The sequence below is a fragment of the Scyliorhinus torazame genome, chromosome 15 (genome assembly GCF_047496885.1).
Source record: "Scyliorhinus torazame isolate Kashiwa2021f chromosome 15, sScyTor2.1, whole genome shotgun sequence".
In the NCBI taxonomy this organism is placed as follows: domain Eukaryota; kingdom Metazoa; phylum Chordata; class Chondrichthyes; order Carcharhiniformes; family Scyliorhinidae; genus Scyliorhinus; species Scyliorhinus torazame.
Window position 1 is genome coordinate 179,058,441 of NC_092721.1, and position 18,999 is coordinate 179,077,439.

At 44.9% G+C, this 18,999-nt stretch overlaps 1 protein-coding gene across 1 annotated transcript in view; it reads left to right on the forward strand.

Moving 5' to 3' along the window:
* The window catches only part of LOC140392034 (von Willebrand factor A domain-containing protein 3B-like), a 233,774-nt gene that overhangs the window by 195,609 nt on the left and 19,166 nt on the right, over nt 1-18,999 (forward strand). Inside the window, exons 24-26 of the mRNA XM_072477209.1 lie at nt 3,094-3,218; nt 9,201-9,338; nt 14,495-14,592. Of these exons, the coding sequence (XP_072333310.1) occupies nt 3,094-3,218; nt 9,201-9,338; nt 14,495-14,592 (361 nt within the window). The remainder of the gene's footprint in view (nt 1-3,093; nt 3,219-9,200; nt 9,339-14,494; nt 14,593-18,999) is intronic.

The following is an 18,999-nucleotide window of genomic DNA, read 5'->3' on the forward strand; positions in this document are numbered from 1 at the left end:
GAAAACAGACCCTTCAAAGCTCTCATCCACCTCAATGTCGCAGTGGCTGTCAAACTTCTGCAGGACTGTTTTGAATTTTGTTTTGTCTTCGCCGTCAGCGAACGTAAGGAAGTTGTAAATGTGGATCGCGTGGTCCCCCGCGGTGGAGAGAAATAGCGTGATATTCCTGGCAACCGATGCTACTTCGTGGTCAGAGACCTCGATGTACAAGAGGAACTTTTGCTTGAAGATTTTCCAATTAGCGCCGACGTTGCTGGAGATGCGGAGCTGCGGAGGAGGCTGGATGTTTTCCATTTCACCGGATGGCTGCTTGCTGGTCAATGCTGATTCACTCGAGGTAGGTCCGTCAAGATCAGTATCACTCCTGTACCATGATGTGTTAGGCAGGTAGGTTCGATGTGGACTGCACTCGATGCAGGGAAGCTAGAAACAGACGTCTAACACTGGAGAAGATCCAACACTGTTTTATTCAATGATAGAACTGATATACATATTCAGCTGTGGGTCAACACTATACTGAACTGACTGGAGATCTTGTACTAGCCTAACCAGACTTACTAGCTACCGAATGGTGTTTGCACTGTGCTAGCTCATGGACTCTGATTGTCTCAGTGGCTGGGTCCCGAGAGCGCGGGAAACCTAGTGCCCTCTGGCTTTATAGTGGTAGTGTCCTGTCTGGTGATTGGCTGCACTGTGTTGTGTGCTTACTGGTCATCCTATGTGTCAATCACTGCCTGTCTGCATCTCATTATATACATGAGTGGATATTATGACATTGGCCATGACAAAATTGCCAAAAAAATATGCAGGTTAGATGGCGTTATGGGGATAGGGCAGGGGATTAGCCTCGGTATGATGCTGTTTCAGAGGGTTGGTACAGACTCATAGAACATAGAACATTACAGCGCAGTACAGGCCCTTCGGCCCTCGATGTTGCGCCGACCTGTGAAACCACTCTAAAGCCCATCTACACTATTCCCTTATTGTCCATATGTCTATCCAATGACCATTTGAATGTCCTTAGTGTTGGCGAGTCCACTACTGTTGCAGGCAGGGCATTCCACGCCCTTACTACTCTCTGAGTAAAGAACCTACCTCTGACATCTGTCTTATATCTATCTCCCCTCAATTTAAAGGTATGTCCCCTCGTGCTAGACATCACCATCCGAGGAAAAAGGCTCTCACTGTCCACCCTATTCAATCCTCTGATCATCTTGTATGCCTCAATTAAGACACCTCTTAACCTTCTTCTCTCTAACGAAAACAGCCGCAAGTCCCTCAGCCTTTCCTCATAAGATCTTCCCTCCATACCAGGCAACATTCTGGTAAATCTCCTCTGCACCCTTTCCAATGCTTCCACATCCTTCCTATAACGTGGCGACCAGAATTGCACGCAATACTCCAAATGTGGCTGCACCAGAGTGTTGTATAGCTGCAACATGACCTCATGGCTCCTAAACTCAATCCCTCTACCAATAAAAGCTAAGTACGAAGTCTTACAACACCAGGTTAAAGTCCAACAGGTTTGTTTCGATGTCACTAGCTTTCGGAGTGCTGCTCCTTCCTCAGATTCACCTGAGGAAGGAGCAGCGCTCCAAAAGCTAGTGACATCGAAACAAACCTGTTGGACTTTAACCTGGTGTTGTAAGACTTCGTACTGTGCTCACCCTAGTCCAACGCCGGCATCTCCACATCAATAAAAGCTAACACACCGTATGCCTTCTTAACAACCCTCTCAACCTGGGTGGCAACTTTCAGGGATCTATGTACATGGACACCGAGATCTCTCTGCTCATCCACACTGCCAAGAATCTTACCATTAGCCCAGTACTCAGTCTTCCTGTTATTCCTTCTAAAATGAATCACCTCACACTTTTCTGCATTAAACTCCATTTGCCACCTCTCAGCCCCGCGCTGCAGCTTATCTGTGTCCCTCTGTAACTTGTAACATCCTTCCGCACTGTCCACAACTCCACCGACTTTAGTGTCATCTGCAAATTTACTCACCCATCCTTCTACGCCCTCCTCCAGGTCATTTATAAAAATGACAAACAGCAGTGCCCCCAAAACAGATCCTTGTGGTACACCACTAGTAACTGGACTCCAGTCTGAACATTTCCCATCAACCACCACCCTTTGTCTTCTTTCAGCTAGCCAATTTCTGATCCAAACTGCTAAATCACCCTGAATCCCATGCCTCTGTATTTTCTGCAGTAGCCTACCATGGTGAATCTTATCAAACGCTTTACTGAAATCCATATACACCACATCAACTGCTTTACCCTCGTCCACCTGTTTGGTCACCTTCTCAAAGAACTCAATAAGGTTTGTGAGGCACGACCTACCCTTCACAAAACCGTGTTGACTATCTCTAATCAAATTATTCCTTTCCAGATCATTATTCATCCTATCTCTTATAAACCTTTCCAAGATTTTGCCCACAACAGAAGTAAGGCTCACTGGTCTATAGTTACCGGGGTTATCTCTACTCCCCTTCTTGAACAAGGGGACAACATTTGCTATCCTCCAGTCTTCTGGCACTATTCCTGTAGTGCCAGAAGACTCGATGGGCTGAATGGCCTCCTTCTGCACTGTAGGGATTCTATGGATTCTACCGGAATAGGGGACCGGGTTTTGAATCCCACCATAGCAGATAGCTGAAATTGAATTCAATAAAGATCTGGAATTACAAGTCTAATGATGGCCATGAAATGATTGTTGTAAAAACTCATCTGGTTCACTAATATCCTTCAGGGATGGAAGTCTTCATCCGTACTTGGCCTGGCCTACATGTGACTCCAGATTCACAGCAATGTGGTTGATTCTTAAATGCCCTCTGAAAATGGCATAACAAGCCACTCATTTTCATTTCATTTTCAGTCCAAGGGCAGTTGAGGATGGCTAGCACATGGCTCAGCTGGCGATGCCCAAATCCCATGAATTACAAGAGGTGGCCAATTTTCCTTGTATGCAGAATAACATTAGATATTAAAATAATTATTTCCCCCTTCCATTTATCTTGCAAATCTACTCTGATTATAATAAGCCTCGGTAATATACCTCAAGTTTGTTTTATATCTCTGCTGTTCTCAGGAATTGTGACTAAACGTGTTGGTGTCAGGAAATCCTTAATAGATTTCACCAAAGGAGGTACTCAGATTACACCTACGATGTTCTTAATTCAGATTGGAGGAGCTGCACCTTGTCCCCCATTGAAAGTAAGAGATTTTACTGTTACGTAACTTCAAACTGGCATTGTTGTCTGTAAGATTTTTTTTTTCTTACCTCAGAACGCATGCGGGCTAAATTTGTGGATGAGACCCTACTCCTCGAGGGTTCCTGGTGTGAAAGACACCAGTCATGTTGAGTTTGTTGTTTGACAGGGTGGGAAATCTTGCACTGCTGCGGGTTTTTGAAGTTAGACAAAGGAGAGCCAGTGGACGTGATCTATTTGGACTTCCAGAAGGCCTTTGACAAGGTGCTGTACAGGGAGCTGCTTAATAAGACAAGAACCCAGGATGTTAAGGGCAAGGTACTGGCATGGATAGAGGATTGACTGACCAGCAGAGAGTGTTTTTTTCAGGATGGCAGTCGGTGACTAGTGGCGTTCCGCAGGGGTCAGTGTTGGGACCACAATTATTCACGATATACATTAAAGATATGGAAGAAGGAACTGGGGTCATTGTTGCTAAGTTTGCAGATGATACAAAGATATGTAGAGGGATAGGTTGTGTTGAGGAAGTGGGGAAGCTGCAAAAGTTCTTGGACGGGCTAGGAGTGTTGGCAAAGAAGTGGCAGATGGAACACAATGTGGAAAAGAACAAAGAACAAAGAAATGTACAGCACAGGAACAGGCCCTTCGGCCCTCCAAGCCTGCACCAACCATGCTGCCCGTCTAAACTAAAATCTTCTACATGTCCGGGGTCCGTATCCCTCTATTCCCATCCTATTCATGTATTTGTCAAGGGGCCCCTTAAACGTCACTATCGTCTCTGCTTCCACCACCTCCTCCAGCAGCGAGTTCCAGGCACCCACTACCCTCTGTGTAAAAAAACTTGCCTCGTACATCTCCTCTAAACCTTGCTCCTCGCACCTTAAACCTATGCCCCCTAGTAATTGACCCCTCTACCCCGGGGAAAAGCCTCTGACTATCCACTCTGTCTATGCCCCTCATAATTTTGTAGACCTCTATCAGATCGCCCCTCAACCTCCGTCGTTCCAGTGAAAACAAACCAAGTTTATTCAACCTCTCCTCATAACTAATGCCCTCCATACCAGGCAACATCCTGATAAAAAGTGTGAGGTTATGCACTTTATTAGGAAGAATAAAGGCATAGACTATTTTCTATAGGAGGAAAGGCTTCGGAAATCAAAAGCACAAAGGGACTTAGGAGTCCTAGTTCAGGATTCTCGAGGTTAACTTGCAGGTTCAGTTGGCAGTAAGGAAGGCAAATGTATTGTTAGCATTCATGTCGAGTGGGCTGGAATACAAGAACAGAGATGTACTGCTGAGAGTGTATAAGGCTCTGGTCAGACCTCATTTGGAATATTGTGAGCAGTTTTGGGCCCTGTATCTAAGGAAGGATGTGCTGGCCTTGGAAAGGGTCCAGAGGAGGTTCACAAGAATGATCCCTGGAATAAAGAGCTTTTCATATGAGGAGCGGTTGAGGACTCTGGGTCTGTACTTGATGGAGTTTAGAAGCATGAGGGGGGATCTTATTGAAACTCACAGAATGCTGAGAGGCCTGGATAGAATGGACGTGGAGAGGATGTTTCCACTTGTAGGAAAAACGAGAACCCAAGGGAACAGCCTCAGACTGAAGGGACGATCCTGTAAAACTGAGATGCGAAAGAATTTCTTCAGCTAGTGGGTGGTGTATCTGTGGAACTCTATGCCACAGAAGGCTGTGGAGGCCAAGTCTCTGAGTATTTTTAAGACAGAGATGGATAGGTTCATGATTAATAGGGGATCAGGGATCACGGAGCAGGCAGGAGAATGGGGATGAGAAATATATCAGCCATGATCGAATGGCGGAGCAGACCCGATGGGCCGAATGGCCCAATTCTGTTCCTATATCTTATGGTCTGATGATTTGAAAAGCCCGCTGCAGCAGCTTTATTTTTAAAGTTTGTGTTTTTTAAGAGGTAGAACATTTGGGGAATTTGGGAGCATGGGGCAGAGGACCAGCAGAACACCATGGTTTGATGAGACCTTTGTAGAAATGCTGCTGAAGGAAGGGCAGCACCAAGGTCACTGGGCCCAGAGTGCATGAGAGAATGTGGAGCTACGTGGCAATCTACCTCTCAATGATGTCAATAGCTCTGTGGGGCTTTATTTAAGCAATCTCAGCAGCTGCCTGTGGTTGTCCTGGAGACATCACAAGCTGGTCCTTAGGGGGGTATATTCATTTATACTCTTCTGGCTCGAATAGCACAAAGGTAAGAGTGTTGCGCCTGCCACCTGGGAAGTAGGAATTAAAATTTTTGATGGTCGCGGACATCCTGAAAGAGAAAAAATGATGCGGATGATTAAAATCCCAAATAAAAACACCAGACAATGCTGGAGGTCTGGCATCATCTGTGGAGAGAGAAGCAGAGTTAATGGGCCTGTCTTAATGGACCTGTTGTGGTTCGTAAACATGGCGGCTGGACGCACTTCATCGCAGTAAATCACCTGTCAGCGATGAAACCTCCGCCCCCCTCCCCCGGTGCAAGATCGCTGGCTGCTGCCAAATGGATGTCAATTAGGCTTATTAATGAGCTAATTATCCCTGAGCCCACCACAATTCGGGGATGGGGGAGAGGGTTCTTGGTCCTTGTTGGGGGCAGCACGGTAGCACAGTGGTTAGCACAATTGCTCCACAGCTCCAGGGTCCCAGGTTTGATTCCCGGCTTGGGTCACTGTCTGTGCGGAGTCTGCACGTTCTCCCCGTGTCTGTGTGGGTTTCCTCCGGGTGTTCCGGTTTCCTCCCACAGTCCAAAGATGTGGAGGTTAGGTCGATTGACCAAAAAGGTTAGATGGGGTTACGGGGATAGCGTGGAGGTGTACGGATAGGGTGGAGATATGGACTTAGGTAGGATGCTCTTTCCAAGGGCCGGTGCAGACTCGATGGGCCAAATGGCCTTCTCCAGCTCTGTAAATTCTATGATTCATTCTCAGTCACTCTGTCTGATTGAGTTACCATTGGGAGTGGGGTCCACTGACAGCCCCTCCCCGCTCTTGCCTCCTGCCATCCCCGTCCCCACTGTTCCACGACCCCCCACCCCATGATCCCTATTCTGTGCTCACAGCTTTGGCCCGGGGTCTCTTGGGTGACCCTGGGCCTCTGGCGGGTACATTTCCAGCCACTGCAGCCGCTCTGGGTTGTGACCCCAGCAGCGAGGAGCTGCCGGCCTCCGATTGACCTGCCTATTTTTAAACTAACCTCCAATTGAATCACACAGCCCAGGAGGAGACAAGGTAGTCTAGAGTCTCAGAGTAAGGGGTAGCAAATTTTAAACAGGAGGAGAACTAATTCTCCCAAAGGGTCGTGAATCTGAGGAATTCGCAGAGAATGCTGGGACAGTGAGTAAAATTAAGGAGGAGCGAGACAGATTTTTAATTAGTAATGGGTTGAAGGTTACAGAGAACAGGCAGGACGGTGGAGTTGAGGCCAGGATGGGATCAGCAATGATCGTATTCATAGATTATCATAGAATTTATAGTGCAGAAGGAGGCCCATCGAGTCTGCACCGTTTCTTGGAAAGAGCACCCTACCCAAGGTCAACACCTCCACCCTATCCGCATAACCCAGTAACCCCACCCAACACTAAGGGCAATTTATCATGGCCAATCCACCTAACCTGCACATCTTTGGACTGTGGGAGGAAACCGGAGCACCCGGAGGAAACCCACGCACACACGGGGAGGATGTGCAGACTCCGCACAGACAGTGACCCAATCCGGAATCGAACCTGGGACCCTGGAGCTGTGAAGCAATTGTGCTATCCACAATGCTACCGTGCTGCCCTGAACAGCGGAGCAAGCTCGAGAAGCTAAATTGCCCGCTCCTGCTCCAGGTTCTTATGTTCCAAGAAAGAACTATTCTGTCTCATTCCACCTTACAGCTCTTGGACTGTGGTGCTGTAGGTAACAAATCTTGGGCGGGATTCGCCATCCAGCTTATTCTCCACCAGTTTATTCGACACACCATGCAGCAGGAGTTCCAAGGGCCGAAGGCGAGCCCACGCCAAGGGGACTGCCATATTGACTGTGGGGATTCTCTTCTCCACTTCATCCATTGTTCAAGGGTATCTCGCAGTTCATTAACCTGCACCAAGGAACCGAGACCATCATCCACATCATCGTTCACAATGGCAGCCATCATCTCATGTCGAGAACATCGCTGAAGCTCAGTGTTATGATACCCAGACCAGTCCACAATTTATATTAGCAAACCAGACGCAACCCCGACAATTGTTCAATTTGTAAACTGTGAGAAAAGAATACTTTGCTCCTGCAGTGATTCCCCTGACATCTTGGGAGCTTTAATATTAACACAAATTTTCAAGATTAACCCCATCCAAGAAAAAAACAGCTTTCAATTAACAGTTAAACAGTTCTAAAAAAAAAAAAAGATCTTTGAGCTCATTTCCCATCTACTTCTAAAATTTCAATGAAGAAAAATCCACACACGCAGGTGAAATGTCACTTATTTATAGAGTTGACGCTCAGTGGCTTACAGACGTATTCACAAAGTCCTTGGGAGAGAAACCTTTTAGATGCCAGTCTGAGAAACACGCCTCAGGAACCAGAGCAGAACTCTAAAAATTAAACTAAAAATAACGGACACAGGGCAGGGCTGAAAACAAAACTCAAAGGCATACCGTCGCGCGCCCCCCCCCCCCCCCCCCGAATGTGACATCACAGCCCGCCTAGCTGTAAACTCCTTAATCACAGCTTTAGCAGATTTGGATACCTTAATTGTAGTTCTTTTAATGACTGCAAAAGAGACATAATACATTACATCAATGTAGTGTATTATGGGGCAGCACGGTAGCCTTGTGGATAGCACAATTGCTTCACAGCTCCAGGGTCCCAGGTTCGATTCCGGCTTGGATCACTGTCTGTGCGGAGTCTGCACATCCTCCCCGTGTGTGCGTGGGTTTCCTCCAGGTGCTCCGGTTTCCTCCCACAGTCCAAAGATGTGCCGGTTAGGTGGATTGGCCATGATAAATTGCCCTTAGTGTCCAAAATTGCCCTTAATGTTGGGTGGGGTTACTGGGTTATGGGGATAGGGTGGAGGTGTTGACCTTGGGTAGGGTGCTCTTTCCAAGAGCCGGTGCAGACTCGATGGGCTGAATGGCCTCCTTCGGCACTGTAAATTCTATGATTCTATGATTAAAAGGTTTGTGCGTTCATTTTCTAAAAATAAATTTAGAGTACCCAATTCTTTTTATCCACCTACCCTGCACATCTTTGGGTTGTGGGGATGAGACCCGCACAGACACGGGGAGAATGTGCAATCTCCACACGGACAGTGTCCCGGGGCTGGAATCGAACCCCGGTCTTCAGGGCCGTGAGGCAGCAGTGCTAACCACTGTGCCACTGATTTCGTACATTTATCACAGGAAGCCAGCCCATCAGAAAAACGCCACCGCAAGCTGGGCCCTGCACCAGCCGCCTCCAACTGGCTCAATCGGACCAGGATCTTTTGACTTAACTCGGCTCCTCACCGCCAAAGTCTAGCCAAAATCTGCCAGGAGCATCGCGGAGGACATATTAAAAAAAAAAACAGGAAAAACTAATTATGGGTTGTCCATCCGAATAAAAAAAAATTGAGTAGTGTCAGAGCTCACGAAAACGCAACCACATCACGTGACCCCCCCAGCAGCCCCTATTTTAATTGCTCCATTGATGATGGCTGTGCCTACAGGTGCCTAGGCCTCAAGCTCCGAACCACCCTCCCTATCTCTCGAACTTCCTCTCCTCCTTTAAGTCACTCCTTAAAACTTGCTACTTTGACCAAACCTTTGGCCATTACATTACGTTGCTTGGTATGAAATTTTGTTTTATAACACTCCTGTTTTATAGTGTAAAAAGGTGCTATATGAAATCCAAGTTGTTACTGTCACCTTCTCCTGTGTACATCACCCCCCCCATCTGTTGCCATTAAGATTTATTTTGTCAGGTTAATTGGATGTTGTTTAATCACTTTCAGGTGGGAGACTTTATTTTGGTGCGTGGCGATGCAGAGGCTGAAAATTATTATTATCTACCCGGTGTGGTCATAGCAACTCCAAACAGAGCAGTGCCAGCTGATAAATTTTATACAGTTCTGAAATATAATAACAGAAAGGTGAGTATGTTTGCGTCATTTAAAAAAAAAGCTTTCTCCCCTATGACTTCAGGCTAATCTATTTATTAAGCAGTAGCAATAGATGTAATTTAGATGACTTCTGACCAAACATTAAATTCATCAGTTGAACAGTTGGGACCACTCACCTCACAAACTCCATTTTTTGGCCACCAATTCTATCTCCCTTCTGATCTGCTGCCTCAAGATTTCACACGAGTTTTTCCTCAACTCTGTATAATAATTGACTCTGAGCTGAGCTTCAATCTCTCATCCATCTCCATCTCAAAGATCAAGGAAAGACGGTTGGAACGATTGAGCAAATGGTATGAGGGAAATGTTTGATTGTTGATTAATGGACAACAAACACAGAGGGTAGAAACACGTTCCTTTATAGTGGAGAAGAGTTGGAAATGCTGCTAGTGCTGAGATTAGTTTGATCTCAAGAGAAGGGTGATTTGGGCTTGGTTACAGAAAGCACCATGGAGGTTTTGTGGCGCAGTGTGTCTGCCTCAGAGCCATGAGCCAAGTCCCATCCCCAGACTTTATACGCCGAGGAAAGTATATTCCTAATGCAGCCCAAACAGGGAACCTGCAAATCCCTCCCAATACATGCCAATGGCAGATGGTGAGAGTGGGAGAGATTCCTAGCCGACCATCACTATCCACAGCATGTGCCAGAAAATGTTCAAATCCTTACCGAATCTGGGCGGGATTTACCGGCTGTTCACGCCGGTGGGATATTCCGGTTCCATGCCGGCGCACGGAAATGTCTTAGCTTGGAGTCATCGAGAATGGTCCAGCCAAAGACCATTGTACCTTTGAAGGCAAAAACGAATGAGTATGGGAGGAGAGCTGGGATTAGTTTTGGATTATTCGAGAAAAGAGCTAGGATAGACATCAAGGGCCGAACTTTCAATCAGAACAATTTGTCCTTTTGTGTAAAGATGTACCCAATCATAATAAAGGAATTATAGAGATAAAAGAAGAGAGTATAATATTTAATCTTGGCTTTCATGGTTCATTTATAAGCCACTTAAATTAATCTCTTCTCATTCATGATGCCATATGAAGGCAGACAGCAAATTACCATGCGGTAGATTTTCACCTTCGCCATCTGGCTCGATAAGCTAGTGCAGCCCATCTTTATACAATCCATCTGATTTTCATCCCACAAAGATGTGCCAGCAAAGATCATTCATTCGCAAATGTAAATAAATCAGTGTTCCTCAGAATTGCTGGAGTTCTACCCCATCACTCGAGGTTGTAGATAAGAGGTATGAAAATGTAAAATAAAGAATCTGCTTTGTGGCCTGAAATAAACTACATTGGATTAAAAAAAATCTGAAGATTCTGATTTTATTTTTGTGCTTAAGATGGCAAAAAAACCCCAGAAAATGTTCAAGTCCTCCGAGAATGTCTCTCAACGAATTGATATTTTTAAATTCTGAATGAAAATACTTCTCTGAAAATTTAAGTGGATGCTGTTGGTTAAATTGCATTCAGCTTCTGGAGTCGATTACAGTGTTTATGCATGATTTATTTCATAATAACATCAAGATAATGAAAATTCCTTTCATAGCACAGACCAGGTTTGATCATACATCATAGCTATATGAAATATGCATTCAGCTCCACCAGAAAAAGATGCAACATTAGATCAGTGTATCACATGTGGAATGAACAGAATTCATCATGAATTGGGCTGACTGGGCGTGCTATTTCACATATGAACTAAAGTTTTAATAACCTCACACCTGACTGCTTTCCCGTACCGGCCTCCCCGAACAGGCGGCGGAATGTGGCGACTGGGGGCTTTTCACAGTAACTTCATTGAAGCCTACTTGTGACAATAAACAATTATTATTTGATTTCAGGTTTTGCAAGCGTATTCCGACCTCCAGGAAGAGTTTTCTGTTTATCTGCACAGTTCAGATGCTGTGACCAAACATGACAGGGCTTTTACCCAGGAAACTACTGGTATTAATTCTACTGAGTAGAATTTAATCTTACCGCCACAAAAAATTATTAAACGCTTTATAGCTCATCTCATTGTCATTTCAGGAAAATTGTCCGCTCTCTCATTTGCGCTATATGTAATGCAGATCAAATCAACATAGCTTGCCAATTGAATCATTCAGCTCCTGTTTTACAGGCCTGAAATGGATGCCAAATTTTTTGCAAAGTCACTTGACTCTGGAGCCATTTAAACATGGCAGCAGGGAGCTGATTTCAGGATTCCCACACCCATTCCTGGCACCCTCAGTTTTCACCGGGGAGGGATAAGATTTGGATTTGTTTATTGTCACGTGTACCTAGGTACAGTGAAAAGTATTTTTCTGCAAGCAGCTCAAACAGATCATTTGGTACATGAAAATAGTACGATTATAAGAGATGTAAAAAGAGGACCTGTTTGGGAGTGCTCGCAGAGTGTTGCCACGCTCCGGCGCCCTCTTGCATTTGGGATGCGGCTTTTAATTCCAGATTCTTTTTGAATTAAAATTTCACCATCTGCCGTGGTGGGATTCGGACACAGGTCCCCCGAGCACTACACTGGCAACTGGGTCTCTGGATTACTAGCCCAGTGACAATACCACTCCGCAACAGCATTTCCTGCTTTTATTTCAGATTTCCGACGTCCGCAATATTTTGATTTTGCTTTTACCTCAGCTGTTGTTGTCTTCAGGTATGATAGTGGCAACTGAAGTAAGCTGCATCCAGGTGGCATTGATGGTATGGGACAATATAGTTATTCATTCTAAAGGTGAAGTAGCCCAAAACCCATCAAAGCTCAGTCTATTTGTTGTGCTAAAAAAGATATCCACATGATGAACTTTGCTAATTAGACCTATGACTGATCTGCAAATGTAATAATAATAATCACTTATTGTCACAAGTAGGCTTCAATGAAGTAACTGTGAAATCCCCTAATCGCCACATTCCGGCGCCTGTTCGGAGAGGCCGTTACGGGAATTGAATCCGCGCTGCTGGCCTTGTTCTACCTTACAAGCCAGCTGTTTAGCTCACTGTGCTAAACCAGCCCCTAATGTAAATTGGCTGTTGAGAAAATAGACTCTGGCTTGGGGTGTACGTTTATTATGCCCCGCAGAAAACCAGATCGTCAACGTATGCTAACAAATCGTAATTTAGATATTAGTACTCGGGCAGATGTTAAATAAGCTCACTTTTCTAACCAACATCGCAAATTCCTGTCATGTCATCAAATCACAAACGGCTTTTCTAATTATTCTTTCATGAGACGTGGGTGTCACTGGCTGGGGCATTGCCCACCCCTAATTGCCCTTGAACTGAGTGGATTGCTAAGCCATTTCAAAGGGCATTTAAGAGTCAGTAACATCCCTGTGGATCAGGAGCCACATGTAGTCCAGATCCGGAAAGTATCGCAGGGCCGTAATTCTCCATTCCCGACAGCAGCGCAACCCCCGCCCACAGGTTTTCCGGCGGCTTGGGGTGGTTCCAATGGTAAATCCCAAAGGCGAGCAGTGGTTACAATCAGTAGAGAATTCCACCGCCAGCGAACGGCACATTGCCGAAAAACCAGCGGCTGGGGTATTGGAAAGCAGCTGGGGTGCTGGTATAATCCTTCCATAAAGCGACATTAGTGAACCAGATAAATATTTACAACAGTGGTTTCATGGACATGATCACACTTTTAATTCCAGATTTTTATTGAATTGAAATTTCACCATCCGCCGTGATGGGATTCGAATCCCAGAGCATTACTCTGGGTCTCTGGATTAGTGGTCGAATCACAATACCACTATGCCACCGCCTCCCCTAATGCTTGCTGCATTTATTTTTATATCTGCCATTTTCATTCTTTTTAAAGCCTTGTTTAAGGACAGGTTGGGACTGCCAAACCCATTCTGCTGGCGCTTAATTCCTTCATCCTAAAAGAAGACAGACCCTGAGAGGTCTTGACAGGGTGGATGTGGAGAGGGTGTTTCCTCTTGTGGGAAAACCTAGAACTATAATAATAATCTTTACTATTGTCACAAGTGTTGTCACATTAACACTGCAATGAAGCTACTGTGAAAAGCCCCTAGTCGCCACACTCGGGTGCCTGTCCGGGTACACTGAGGGAGAATTCAGAATGTCCAAATTACCTGACAGCACGTCTTTCGAGACTTGTGAGAGGAAACCGGAGCACCCGGAGGAAACCCACACAGACACAGGGAGAACGGGCAGACTCCGTACAGACAGTGACCCAAGCCGGGAATCGAACCTGGGACCCTGGTGCTGTGAAGCCGTAGTGCTAACGACTGTGCTACCGTGCTGCCATCGGGGCCATCGTTTAAAAATAAGGGGTCACGCATTTAAGACAGAGGTGAGGAGAATGTTTTTCTCTGAGGTCATTAGTCTTTGGAACTCTCTTCCTCAAAAGTCAATGGAAGAAGAGTCTGTGAATATTTTTAAGGCAGAGGTGGATAGATTCTTTATAAACAAGGGTGAAAGGTTACTGGGGGTAAGCAGGACCTTGGGGTTGAGGTTACAGTCAGGTCAGCCATAATCTTATTAAATGGCAGAGTACGCTCGATGGGCTGAGTGGACTACTCTTGTTCCTAATTCATATATTCAAATTTTTCTCTTGGTTCCTCATCAGGGATGATTGCACAAGAAGTAATCTAATAATGAAATAAATCCCTAACATAATTTTCCAAGATACTGTTGTTAATACAGTGGAAACAGGAAGGGAGAGGGCCAATAGTAATTCAATCAATGATTTGAAATGCTATTGTGATTATCTTTTTACCTTAAAGACAACATTGCCAAGGCAGGTGTGTCGGCCAGTCCACAGACAATCCACCTTATCAGGTTCCCTGATAAGACGTTGCAGAGACACGTTATAACATGTTTTGAGCACATTTATGGCTAGATTTGGTTGTGGGGAAAAACTAGTTGCTAGCAAATTGATGGAAGTTGAGCTTTTTAAAAAAGAATGTCCTCACTGCTATCAAACTGTCAGCGAGAGTTAGTCTTTCAAATAATTTTTGAAACCTATTTAGATCTCCTTTTTTGCTTAGGAAGCTTATTTTAAAACTTGGTGCATTCAGATGTGCGTTATTTAACTTTGTCTGCAAGTTAAATGTTGTGTTGTTGGTATAATTGAATCACAATGTTATGATTTGCTTCTGCAGGAACATTCATTGCGTAGCGAACTGATCAAAATCTGCAGGACGCAGTATATCTTCATCAGTCATTATATAAGAGAGGTTCACATGATTGATAATACAAGGTGAGCACTAATTAGGGCGGCACGGTAGTTCAATGGTTAGCACTGTTGCTTCACAGCGTCAGGAACCCGGATTCGATTCCCGGCGTGGGTCACTATGCGGAGTCGGCACGTTCTCCCCGTGTCTGCATGGGTTTCCTCTGAGTGCTCCGGTTTCCTCCCACAAGTCCTGAAAGATGGGCTTGTTAGGTGAATTGGACATTCTGAATTCTCCCTCAGTGTACCCGAACAGGTGCCGGAGTGTGGCGACTAGGGGAGTTACACAGTAACTTAATTGCAGCGTTAATGTAAGCCTACTTATGGCATTAATAAAGATCATTATTATTAATTAAGAACCCCCAAACCATTTAGAGGGGATATTATTTTCCCCCAGTGACTTTGAGTAATGTGGCTTTACAAGAGAAAATCCTAAAGTCACAAATACTATCATCGAAAACATTTTTCTCTTTTTACAAAGCAAATTCTTCTTTTATTCAAACTCTTTAAGATTTCTGGACAAACTTAAAGGGGGCCGATGCTAATTTGAGAGTTGTTGTAAATTGTACCTGATCCACATACCTTTGTCTATCGCACAGTGTATAAAATGAAAAATTTCAATAAAAACATTTTCAAAATTTTTTTTATAGAAAGGGAGATTTATCACACACAAATGTTTTCAATTCATTTCCAGGATGTGGGTGTCATGTGGATATGCTAGCATTTATTACCCATCCCTAGTTGCCCCTGAGAAGGTGGTGGCAAGCTGCCTTCTTGAACCGCTGCAGTTCCGGAGGTGTAGGTACATCCACGGTGCTGTTAGGAAGGGAGTTCTAGGAGTGGCTGCTGTGGCCTGGTCGCGGTAACAGCGTGTCTGCCCTCCCTACTGTCATTGCTAATATTGAAAAGCTGCCAGCCATCAGATTGGCTGGTAGCTCTCGGGGGTAGGTCTATGAAACCATAAGATGTTGGGGCAGAAAGTCCTCGTTCCTTAAAAAGGACGGAAACCTCAATTGCATTAATTGTCTGATATTCATAAAATGCAGTTGGGGCTGCCAGAACTGGCAGAGACAGTTTTGCCCCAACACCCAGGCCGGTGGTCTGCTGCCCCATAAAACCCAGGCCTAGATATTCCAGGAAATTTCTTTTCATTTAAAAAAAAAAATGCCCTTTAGGGAAAGAACTCTGCCATTCTTACCTGGTCTGGCTGGCAGGTGTCTCACAGTAACGTGGTTGGCTCTCAACAGCTCTCTGAAATGGCCTAGCAAGCCACTCCGCTCAAGGACAAGTAAGGATGGGCAATAAATGCAGGCCTTACAGAGTATTTCACAACTGCTCTGTTGTCAGCCTGCTCATCTGACACCTGCTGTTGGATGAGCTGCAATTTGCTAGATTCGAACCTTGGAAAGAGAGAAGCCATTTTATCTTTACGACTCTGTTCCACCCTCTGCCTTGGCCACTGCTGCATGTTGAAGCCCACTGTTTGCAACTTTGGCGTCCAGCTTGACCCTGAGCTGAGTTTTCAACTCCATGATCCTCAAGAATCATTTACTTCCACCTCCATAACGTCACCCATTTCCCCCCCCTTTCCTCAACTCGCCTGTCTTTCCAAATTTATCCTTGTGATGCGGGAGTTGCCGGCAAGGCCCATTTATGGCCTATTCTCAGAAGCTCTAAGTAGGTGGTCTTGCCCCACTGCCGCTCCCAACAATTAGGTCAGCTCGGGAATTTATTCATTGATATGCCTGAGCGGTGGCTACCACCTATTGTGCATTGGAGAGATAATGCTAAGAATCAATTAGCATGCAAGCACGTGGTGGTTGGCCAAGTTAAATTGATGAGGAGCTCAGAGCTTAGACAATGAGCCATCTGTCAAGGGAGCTAATATTATAATTGCTCACCCATTGTCCAGCTCTTTGGTGAACTTCACCAGTCTTATGTTCTTTCTCACTAATTATCTTCTTTTTAAAAAGCACTGCAGCCGTTTTACAATTTTGCTGTCAAATGCGCTATTAATTTGACTATTTAATTCACTTAAATTACACTGGTATTGTGACATTAAAGTCAGGTCAATGGCTTTTAAGTAAACAGACTGCCATTACTATTGAATTCTAAATGAACTGGAGTCTGCAGATATACATGGGAAATAATTATACATGGCAAAATCTTTCATATTTTGTTCGCTTTCAGCACAATGCTGTGCCCTTAAATTACACAGCGGGTTACGAGCATTTGAAAGCTTAACACATCCATCCAAAATCACTCTCCATTCCACTTTAATGGAGAGTTAAAAATAAACAGGCCTTAATATCTTTTTTTATATAACGACGGAGTCAGCCATTTCAAAACCATCTTTAACTGTTGGTATATTAGTCCACACAGGTTAGTTCAGTGCGGTAATTATTCCAACAGTCAAGTTGCACACGGATCAATAACACAACAGTACTTTCTTCAGGTTTCTGTTCAATAATATTACTCATGTAAAGGCCACAGCAATCAGAATCAGAAAAGCAGAGGCAGCACGGTAGCATAGTGGTTAGCACAATTGCTTCACAGCTCCAGGGTCCCAGGTTCGATTCCTGGCTTGGGTCCCTGTCTGTGCGGAGTATGCACGTTCTCCCCGTGTGTGCGTGGGTCGGGTGCTCCGGTTTCCTCCCACAGTCCAAAGATGTGCAGGTTAGGTGGATTGGCCGTGCTAAATTGCCCTTAGTGTCCAAAATTGCCCTTAGTGTTGGATGGAGTTATTGGGTTATGGGGATAGGGTGGGGGTGTGGGCTTGGGTAGGGTGCTCTTTCCAAGAGCCGGTGCAGACTCGATGGGCCGAATGGCCTCCTTCTGCACTGTAAATTCTATGAAAATTATTCCAATGTCTTTATCAGATTCTAAATGTAGTGTTAGTCACTTTAATTGAAATTTTGAATCATTGCATGTGTAATATGGACAGTATTATTGACTTGTGGTATGTCGTATATATTCCATTATTCTGCTGGAAACAAAACTGGAAATGTCAAGAAGCCTGGTACCGATAATAACTGGGTGGAACTGCATGCAAGAACACAAGAAATGGGAACAGGAATTTACCATACAGCCCCGTTGATGATGGCTGATCTTGGGTTTCCGCTCAATGTTCCCACCTGCTTCGTTCCCCTTAACCAAATATCTGTCTGTCCCAGCCTTAAATGATGAGGCATCCGCAAACCTTTGGGGTTATATGTACATTAGTCATTGAAGAGGGCAAAGCATGTTGAAAGAGAAGTCAGTAAAGCATATAATGCCTCAGGCTTAATTATTAGGGGCAATGAGTATAGATGAAAGGAAGTCATGTTGAACTTGTATAAGACACTGATTAGGCCTCACCAGGAGCACGGCGTCCTGTTCTGGGCACCATACTTGAGGAATGATATGAAGGCACTGGCGAGAATACAGAGGAGATTCACAAGAATGATTCCAGGGATAAACAATTGTGGCTATAAGGATAGATTGGAGAGGTTGGGACTGTTTTCATTGGCAAAAAGGAGGGCATTTGATAGAGGTATTCAAGATCCTGAGGGAATGGACAGGGTAAATAATGAGAAAAAGTTCTCACTCAAGAGAGCAACAAGAACTAGAGGGCACAGATTCAAAATAATTTGCGAAAGGAGTAAAAGTGGTGTGGAAAAAATGTTCTCACCCAGAGGGCGGTTGGAATCTGGAACAAAATTCCTGAGAGGATGATGGGGGCAGGTTCGATGAGGTATTCAAAAGGGAAAATTGGATTGCTTACTGAATAGAACCTGCAATGTTTTGGGGGTAAGGCGGGGGAGTGGGACGAGGTAGAATGCTCTTTCAGAGAGCCAGCACAGACTTGATGGGCCAAATGGCCTCTTTCTGCACTGTAAAGATTCTGTGATAGTAGATGCATTGATGGCCATCTTTCAAAATTCAATAGACTATCAAATGGTTCCTGCAGATTGAAATGTGGCAAATGTAGCCCCACGATTTCGAAAAAAGAAGGAGGAAGAAAACAGGCAACTACAGACCTGTTAGTCTGACATCAATCACAGGGAAAATGCTAGAATTTATAGTAAAGGATGCGATGACAGAACACTTGGAAAATAATGGTTGGACTGTGGCAGATTCGGGGCGGAGTTATGAAAGGAAAATCATGTTTAATAAACCTGTTGGAGTTTTTTGTAGGATCTAACTCGCAAAATAGATAAAGGGGAAACTGGTGGATGGAGGCCGGGATTATCTGTTCTGAACAGCCTTAGTGCTGCTATCAGCAGAGAGTCAGGACTGGTCTCTGTTGGAGCTAGGAGTGGGGCCCAGGTGCGAGGCTCATTCCTTAAACCATGCAAATATATGCATGGCGGAGAGCTCCCCGGATTCGGTCAGAAACCTGGTATCGTGCCCACATTTTGAGTGGGCCTCCCAATCTCCCCCCCCCCCCCCATA